Below are 8666 nucleotides of genomic sequence, written 5' to 3'. Positions count from 1 at the left end.
GCTCAGACTTGCGAACCTGAGACAGTCCTTTCCTTCTGCTTCACTGGAACTGGTGCACGTCCCAAAGCAGACCTTGAAGTCCTTCCATATCACAGTAGCCCATCTACTATGTGGTTTAAGATGTTTTCCTTCTCTAATTTTCTTTTTCCCTATCTCTCTCCTTTCTTTCCTTTCTTTCGGTATTGCCACAAACCAGTTCTATTCTCCCATTTTAAATATTTTTTCAAAAAAATGTTTTTTTTCAATATGTCAAAGTACACTGGCACCAATTGGGTGGAAATACCTCACATAAATACTCCCCAACTGGACGGATTTTATGGTTTAGTAATTTTCCCCAACAATGTTCAATTTGTTTTCCCCCAGCACAATCCTGTCGCCTTGAGTGTCTAAAAGTATTACATCCTGGGTTCTGAGAGTAAGTTCAAATACTTACTGAAAGTAAGTTCAAGAAGCAAAAGCCACTTTCTACCCTTTAATTTAAATGTATAAACTGCAAGTTATTATGACCCCTGATCCCATTCTACTTATTCAAAGAGAAAAAAAGGCTTTCAAGATCCACCTAAACTACCTTGAAAAGGTGGTTATCCACCGCCTCCCAGTCATTTCCTGAAACTCCTTCTGGAGTACTGGCAGCGGTGAGGAGAGGTGGTTAGGACCTGCGACAAGATTATCAACTCCACTGCATATTCAGAGTTGGTACTTTTGCAGTTCGCACAGATTCAAGTTCTTTCCAAGTATGGAATTCTCAAAATGCCCCTCGCTTTCCGAAGTCAAATACAATGGATTTGGCCTCGGCAAAGGACAAAGTGTGTGCGTGGGGAGGTGAAAAGGTCAGGAAAGGGAAAGGCTTAGATTCGCTGTAGCAGCTGGGCTGGGACGTGTCCCAGTGCCCGAGGGGTGGACTCGCTGGGAGGAGCGCTGGGGTCATCTGGACCCGACTTTCACACGCGGTGTGAAGACCTCGCTGTTCTGCAGGTCCGTGCGAGTTCAAGCCGAGCCCGCCCGAAGTCCGGGGTCCCAAACCTCTCTTCCCACTTCCCAACCTTAAAGGAGACCCGGCAAACCCTGCTCGAGTATCCCGTGGGCCTGGCCCACTCTGGCCCACGTTCACTCCGAGGACTCCTTTTCCACCTTCTCGTCTCTAAGGCCACTTTTGGTGCCCAGAGCCGCCAAGCCCCTAGCCCTGAAATGTGAGTTCGGGTTCGCAGGGAAATTGCCGCGGTTTCCCAGTGCGGCAGCCTCTCTTCCCGCGCCTTCATCAGGCCTTTCACCGGGCTGCAACACCTCCCCTCGCGCGCAGTAGGACGCACAAAAGTGAGTCGCGACTGCAGATGTAAACTCCCCCACCCCTTGGCCCGCTGCTCCCCACTGTCTGATGGTCCCGAGGGTAGCAAGACAGTGCTGCTCCGGGTACGGGAAGAGAGTACGTGGCTCCGCCGTGGATTCTCGCGGCCCACAGCCCAGGCAGCAGCGCAGGGTCAAGGGAGGGGCCCAGATCTCCCCAGAAACTGGCAGCCTGGACCCCGGCGGGTAGGGTCTACGGGGCTAGGCGGGACCCCTGCGCCCTGCTCCCCCGAGCCTCTTTCCTAGGATGTGGCCCCGCTGCAGCAGGACTACTGTGCTGGGCTGTGAGTTTGTCTGGCAGCTTCTACTGAGCAGCTAATAGTATAACAACCCGGCTTTGATAAGTCTGAACTAATTACCCCTCTTAATTAAAGTCTTTAGCAGTTGTTTCACTGTTTTGGCAAGAAAACAGGAGAGACTTGCAGTTAGAAAACACCAGAGCCCGAGCTCACAGTGGAGCTGCTGATTAACACTTGAAGCGTTTCAAGGACCTGGCACCCGCCAGAGTTTGGTTTTCATCCATGTTTCTTCCTTGAAAGGAAGTATATTCGTCTATAAACATATATACACATATAAAGACACGGAGGCTTGCTCTGCCAGCTGTGTGGAATTGTCATTATGTGCCTTCATGATGCAAACAACAGATATCTTTCTACATGTTGTTGAAATGTTCTCGTGGAAATCCATGTAACACACAGCTCCTAGATACATTGTTCTCACTTTACTGTGCACTATAAATACATCCAAAGATCCATGGCAAAGTTATGTTTCTGTTAGAAAAATACACATCTTCTCTCTGTGAACTTAACCAAATTTCATAACCTTACCCAAAGCTCTAACCCTTTGGAGAGATTATTTGCACTTTCAGATCAAAATACTAGGTATTATTAACCCAAAGTTCACCTTTTTAAAAAGCAAGACAGAAGAGAGGGTCAGATTCAGGGATCTTTAACTGAATAATACAAACAGGCCCTACAGTTTGTTGATTAAATAAGCATGTTCCAAGTATTTATTTCCAAAAGTCAATGAATCAACTTTCACGTGCAAGAATCAAAATTGAAATTCAAATTCATTAATAATGAACCACTCTTATCTAATATGTGTATATATGCATTATGTGTGTGCTCAGATTTGTGGAGTGCACCTTTACAGGTACACACATCTATATGTGTGTATATAGAACATACACACGCTGTTATGGCAAGGGAAGAGGAAATGACAATCAGCAGGCATCTTGAGATGGCAGAATCAACACAATGGAAATATATACAATAATAAAATTAAAATGATGCAGCATTCCCAAGGAGAATAATACAGATCTCAATAAATACAGCAGAAATTTGTTTTAAAAACAAAATAAACACCATCTCTCCCATCATCCCAAGATGAAACACCATCATCCCTAGATGAAAAGTCTTTCCAAATTAAAAATATCATAGAACAAACCCTCCCAAATTTCTCATAATTGTTAGTGCCTATTTAGAATATAATACACAAAACCATTTAGCAGATGCATGCAAGAGGCGAAAGGTCGAGGAATGCAGAGGCTTCCGGTCCACCCTAAAGTGCGGGGCCCATCATCCCCTGGATTCTGCAGAGGAGCTTGGACTAGGAGGTCCAGCTCCCATCTGCGCTGCCTTTGCCGCAGGGTTCCTGACTGGGGTTGGGAGGAGCCTTGGCGGAGATCACTGGTGGAGCCCGGGCTGCAGAGGCCCAGCAGGCGGCAGCGGAGCCTGCAGAGGCGGCAGAGTCGCGGGAGGCTGCTGCTGTAACGGGGGTGGCGGGTCGCTGCCTGGTTCCCCCGCGGGCGTTCGGGCCAGCCCCAGGCTGCTGTCATGCAGCTTACGGACGTGTTTCTTGAGGTCAAAGTTCCTGCAGAAGCCCTTGCCACAGGTGGGGCAGGTGAAAGGCTTCTTATCATTGTGGGTGTGCATGTGGAAAGTGAGGTTGTAAACCTGGTGGAAAGCCTTGTTGCAGATATTGCACTTGAACTGCTTCTCCCCGCTGTGGGTCAACTTGTGGTTTTTGTAATTCCCTGAAACAGACAAGGGATATGGTTTTTAAAATAGCTTGAAAAGGAGCTAGTGGATGCATGGATGTTAAAGAGAAGAGCTGAAGAGCAGGGGCAGTTCTAACTGGCAGTGCAGGGCATTTGCTTCCCAAAGTGTATTTTAAAACATCAACAGTGAAAAAGTTTCTACTACCTTTTAATAACATTCATTAATCCACTTATCTACAACAAGATCAGGCAGCTAAAAAGAAATATCCCTTATGCCTTTCTCCAACACTAATCAGACTTGAGGGAAGGGGGTTAGAATGGCAACCTATGCCCCGAGTCACTAGTACTTTAAAAATCATTTTCTAAAATATTCCTAAAAGATTTAAGTATGGCTTTGCCTAAGACCAACTTGAGAGACAACATCTCCTGGGTTAGATACCTTTTTGATGAAATCCTTTGCCACAGAATTCGCACACAAATGGTTTGTAGCCTGCGTGTATTCGGGTATGCGTGTTTAAAGTGGAACTTCTATTAAATGCTTTACCACACTGGTTGCATTTGTGAGGTTTTTCCTAAGAAAGATGGAAGAAAAGCAAAAAAAAATTAAAGTACTTTGTTATTGCGTGGGGCCCTGCAACCAAAATACAGTAATGCTCTAAAAGCTTTTGCACAGAACAAAGGCAAAGAATACATGCCACTACCCCCATCCAGCTCACACTTTTAAACAAATCTTACACTAACGAATAACTTTATTGGCCACTTTCCTCCACAAACATTTTAGAAGTATACAGTGTAAACTGAGACGAGGTACACACCTGCGTGTGAATGATCTTGTGCCTGCACAGGGTACTGGCTTGTCGGAAGCCTTTTCCACACACTTTGCAAACGAAAGGTCTGGCTCCTGTGTGCACCGGCATGTGACGGGTTAAGTTATAGTGTGCGTTAAAGACCTTAAAAATTAAACACACGTAGAACAGATTAGCCAAACGAGCAATTTGAAATCAAACTGGGCAGAGAGAGGCTAGAAAGCATAATACATATATGCAGATAATTACTAACAAATAGCAAGAAGAAAGGGAAGGAAGGAAAGGAAGAAACAGGGAAGGAAGGAAGGAAAAGAAGAAAAGGAAGGCGGGGAGGAAAAAGAGGGAAGGGAGAGAACTCCCTTCTGCGTAGTACTTGCCTTTCCGCACACTTCACAAGTGAAAACTTTGGGTTTGGCATTAGGAGATCCTCGGCTGAATTCCGAGGTTTTGAATGCAATTTTTTCCGACAGAAGCTGGGCACTCTCTTTCATGTAATGCTGCAGCTGAGCTTGGGACAGGTCTTTGAAAGCTACTCCCGCTGGGTACTTTTCCACCGCCGGGACCACCAGTTTATTCCTTTCGGCTAAATACGTTTTTGGCTGCGGGTGCAAAGGGGAACTGAGAAAGTAGGAGGCCACCGGGTGAATGTTCACTCCGGCAGCCGGATGGCACGGGCCGTCACCTCGGTTCAGGTAGCACAAGGCGCCCATGGCGTGGAAGGAAGAGTGGTTGACCACACGCGGCCTTACCAGTTTGTACTGCTGCAGGGGCAGAGCTTCGCGGGCCAGGTCGCCCTTGAGACTCAGTGCGCAGTTAAGCAGGTCGCTGCAGCTGAACGCGGGCGCCGAGGGCGCCATCGCGGGTGCCGCCGGAGCCTCGAGACTTGTCTTCCGTGGCTCCGAGCCCGTCACTCCTGCCTTGGAGCTTGTGTCGTAGGCCACAGGCACGAAGGGAATCATGCAGGGGATCGTCGAGTTGAGATGCAGAGAATGCTTGGGATCCCCTTTGGGCATGGCTCCCTGCAGGAAGTGGGGGACTGGCAGGGCCTTGGGCTCAGGGGTGCGCGCCATGATTCGCTCGATGGAGAAGGCCAAGGGTTTGGGTGTGCTCATCACGTTGCCCCGGGCTGGAGCAGTCGCTAACATTTTGGTGGGCGCGTTGTGGCAGCTACTGTCCATGTCTGAGTCGCCAGCGTCTGTCAGCCAGGGCTGGGCTCCTCGGTCGTCGCCTTGTTCTCCGCTTGTCACAGACCTGCCGAGAGGAGGACGGGCACCGTCACCACCAGCAGCCTCCTCCGCCTCCTCCCCAGCATCACCAGCCGAACCTGCCTGCCCAGCCCAATGGACTCCTGCCAGCCCATCGCAGAGTTCTTGGCGCACCAATGACTCCGGGACAATCACTACTTATTTCTATCAATAGAAAGTGTTGTGTCAATAACGCAGCCAAGATCTCGCCAATCGTTAACTTCCAAGAGGAGAAGGTAAACTAGATAATTGCTCAATTCGCTTCCAACAGTCAACAGGAAAACTTTTTTTTCCTCTGCAGTCAGTGACTACTTTTCATTGGCGCGCGAAGTTCCCCCGCCCAGAAGAGGCGGGGGCGCTCTCCTCAGCGCGCGGCGCCCGCCCTTCACGCTCTCTCTCCCCGGCTCACACTTTGCTACCCTCCAGCCACCCCTCCCCCTTGCTTCCTCTGTCTTTTTAATTCTCAATCTGCTTAACCAGGCTTTAGAGGCTAGGCAAATCTGAGATCAATTTTCTCGTTTAGCTCTAAGTGACATCATCTAAAATCATTGTGCAAGGGCTAAATAAGGAAACAGAGTCTAATTCAGGGGCAAATGCCAGGCTATATTTATCAAACGCCAGGCTTCAGAAAGCCTTGGCCAGGAAGCCTCTGGCAGCGAAATCCGAGGTTTGCTTGCTAGGTTCCACTGGGCTGGGATCGGGCCGTGCTGCCTCCTCTGCAGCCCTCTTTCTTCCTCCAGGGCCGGGGACTTTAGGGTCTCGGCTTCTGGGTGTCTCTACGGCCGGAACCGAGTCTGGACCATTTGGAAGACGCCAGCAGGTAACTGGCCTCCCAAAACGCCCCTGAGAATTTAAGGCCTTGGGAGGCTCGTTATGTGTTTGTAGTTTTGTAAAGGCGATGCCCATGGCAAATAGGCCTGGGAAAGACGCACTCTCACCCACAAAGTTGTAGAGTTTCAAGGAGTAAGCGGGTATGACACCACAAGAAACCTTGATTCGAATCGGACCCCTCCCGGGATACACACAAACACACGCGAGTGCGCGCTTCCATGGATTTCCATTGAGAGCGCGGAAAAAGTATGTCTGCCTGCGTTCAGCTAGAGCTTCCTCCGAACAGAACATTTTCAGTACTGAATGTCGAGAGGGAAAGGGAAATAGTAGAATTTATTGATCCCCACCTCAGCTGCCAATGTCTGCGTGCCTCCTAGAATCAGTGCAGGTGGCAGCCGGATGTCTGGGCGCAGCAGCCCGGCGAGAAAGGCGGACTGCCGGCGCCGAAGTGGTGGCCACAGCTACACTCGCGCCTCCCAGAGAGCGCTTGGAGACCAAGCCCCAGACACGTCTCCCCCCCACTCCCCCAGGCACCCTCCGGGTGTGGCGCCCAGGCTCAAACTCCTGGGGCGGTGAGTTCCAGCGTTCGGAGTGTTCCCGGGAAGGCGCCAATTGGCAGAGTTTCCAATTGTGCGGGTTCCCGCTTTTCAGGCCCGAGCACGGAGAGCAGCCGCGAGCACCTTCTCTGGTGCTGCCGGCTGCGAGCCTGAGATCGCGTGGAGCTGAGCCTTGGGGCCGGGTGCGCACGAGAGGCTGCAGGATGTTGGAAGACGCTGCAGCCAAGAGCTGTCGCCCGGAGGCCAAGGGAGAGCTCGGAGCTGGGAGAACGGCGCTGCAGGCCCGGCTGTCTGCAAAAGTGGCCTTCTGAGCATTCCAATCTGCCATCTACCTGGTGAGTAAACCCGAGTGGGTAAGTGTGGAACCAGTGACGGGTATCTGGCCACGCCTGGTGTGTTGTCCTGGCGTTAGAGCCCTGGAAAGGGTCAGCAGTGGGGGTGAAGGCAAACTAGAAACCCATAGGATGGTATGTCCCTGACCTCTTACCCAAAGATGCGAGGCCTGACCTCAAACGGAGGAAACTGACCTCATTGTAGTCCTTCTATCCTCTATCCCCACCACATGCCAGGCCAGGAACCCAGACTCCTCAGCCCCAAGCTGGCTTTAGAGCCCTGTCGAGGAGCCTAGAGGGGAGGAAAGAAGAGGAACGCTGGGAATGCTCCCGGTGCCCAGCCAGGTAGGGCAGCTGGCGGCTGTTGGGGAAGCTGAAGGCAAAGGGGAGGGGATTGAGTCCTGTTTGAAGTTGGGGGTGACCCAGAGGCTAGAGGTGGGGGGAAGGTCTGGCTCAAAGCGACCGGCCTGAGCCAGGCCTGGAAGTGCCTTACTTCTGGTCGCTAGGTGGTTTCCGGGTGGGAAAACAGATACAGCAATGATCAAGCAGCAAAAGGAAGCGAACGCCGGACACCTGGGCAGAGCGGGGAAAGAGGCGACACACGACCTGGGAGGCACTTCGTAGCCCTCTTACTGGAGTTCAAGGGCTGGGGTTCCCTCAACCTGGAACATTTCCTTCCTTTTGCTCTTAGGGCCCCAGAATCTGTGTCCTTCGTTCCCATGCTCAGACAAAGGGCGCAGGACGGGCTTTGCCAGAGGAAGGGCGGCGCTGGGGGGACTGGGGGTGGGGGGGGTCCCTGTCTCACGACAGATGGGTCGCAGTTAAGACTTTAATTGCTGCCTTTTGGGGCGGATCAGGTTCCCTTTCCTACCTGCGGCTTCCCAATAGCGAAAAATCCCCCTCCTGCTGCACTCCTCCGTCACGGGGCCAGCTTTAAAGAAAAAAGCAAAGAAGCAGGAGACACCCCAGCTCTGGAAAGCATGGAGTGCCCAGCTGACTTGTACAACTCCCCGGGCTCTGAAGACTTACCTGCCTTCTCCACTGAAGCCACCAGTTTGTTTTACGTCTCTGTGTGTCCCTCCCTCTTCCCTTTCCCCCTCCCTCTCCTCCTCCTAAGCGGCAAAAGAGCCTACATTTGATGTCGATAAATTTCTCTTTCAGTGTACACTAGATTAAAAAGGAAAAATTTTGGTTAAGAGGTATACATGTTTTGTATAGTTAATCTAACAGTTTGCTTTCATTGGTCTTTTTGGGATTTGCCTCTTTGGCAAGTGTTTGAAAGTGTCATTTGGGTCATACAAATGTGGAAAAGCATCAATTATGCCCTTCTCTTAAAATGGCCCTGATCTTACTAATCCTAAAGACTGAAGAGGTTCTTTACAAATCCAGGTCTTGATATCACAACATTTGTTCATATTTTCCACTCAAAACCTAAACAAAACCTGTTAACTTTTAAAAATATCTCTATAAAGTAAGGATTGTCTTAAAATACAAAATATATTTAGGAGGGATTTCTTATTGTCAACTCTAAATAATAATTTGTTTTATTTCCA

The 8666-nt window shown here is 50.1% G+C and overlaps 2 protein-coding genes across 2 annotated transcripts; one reads left to right on the top strand and one right to left on the bottom strand.

The window, feature by feature from the left end:
- Positions 1-2311: 2311 nt before the first annotated feature.
- Positions 2312-5535, bottom strand: Fezf1 (FEZ family zinc finger 1). The gene is made up of 4 exons (XM_004856475.4): positions 4527-5535; positions 4159-4293; positions 3783-3915; positions 2312-3379 (listed from the first exon to the last, which is right to left on the bottom strand). Exons 1-4 carry the CDS (start codon positions 5325-5327, stop codon positions 3030-3032), a joined length of 1419 nt encoding a protein of 472 aa, XP_004856532.1. The 5' UTR covers positions 5328-5535; the 3' UTR covers positions 2312-3029.
- A 1000-nt stretch (positions 5536-6535) lies between these two features.
- On the top strand, positions 6536-7852 carry LOC147829626 (uncharacterized). The gene is made up of 2 exons (XM_087204503.1): positions 6536-7116; positions 7351-7852. Exon 1 carries the CDS (start codon positions 6583-6585, stop codon positions 7090-7092), a length of 510 nt encoding a protein of 169 aa, XP_087060629.1. The 5' UTR covers positions 6536-6582; the 3' UTR covers positions 7093-7116; positions 7351-7852.
- The last annotated feature ends 814 nt before the right edge of the window (positions 7853-8666 follow it).

This window comes from Heterocephalus glaber, unplaced genomic scaffold (genome assembly GCF_053883595.1).
Source record: "Heterocephalus glaber isolate CG9 unplaced genomic scaffold, H.glaber_assembly_v1.0 deba00000546, whole genome shotgun sequence".
NCBI classification, from domain to species: domain Eukaryota; kingdom Metazoa; phylum Chordata; class Mammalia; order Rodentia; family Bathyergidae; genus Heterocephalus; species Heterocephalus glaber.
The sequence above is the reverse complement of the archived record's forward strand: the minus strand, read 5'-3'. Positions and strand labels throughout refer to the sequence as shown.

Excerpts from the sequence above, each read along its gene's own strand:
- Fezf1 (XM_004856475.4), bottom strand. The coding sequence starts at position 5,327 with ATGGACAGTAGCTGCCACAACGCGCCCACCAAAATGTTAGCGACTGCT. Across the intron at positions 4,294-4,526 it reads CTTGTGAAGTGTGCGGAAAG|GTCTTTAACGCACACTATAA; the intron begins GCAAGTACTACG and ends TTAATTTTTAAG. Across the intron at positions 3,916-4,158 it reads ACAAGATCATTCACACGCAG|GAAAAACCTCACAAATGCAA; the intron begins GTGTGTACCTCG and ends CATCTTTCTTAG.
- LOC147829626 (XM_087204503.1), top strand. The coding sequence starts at position 6,583 with ATGTCTGCGTGCCTCCTAGAATCAGTGCAGGTGGCAGCCGGATGTCTG.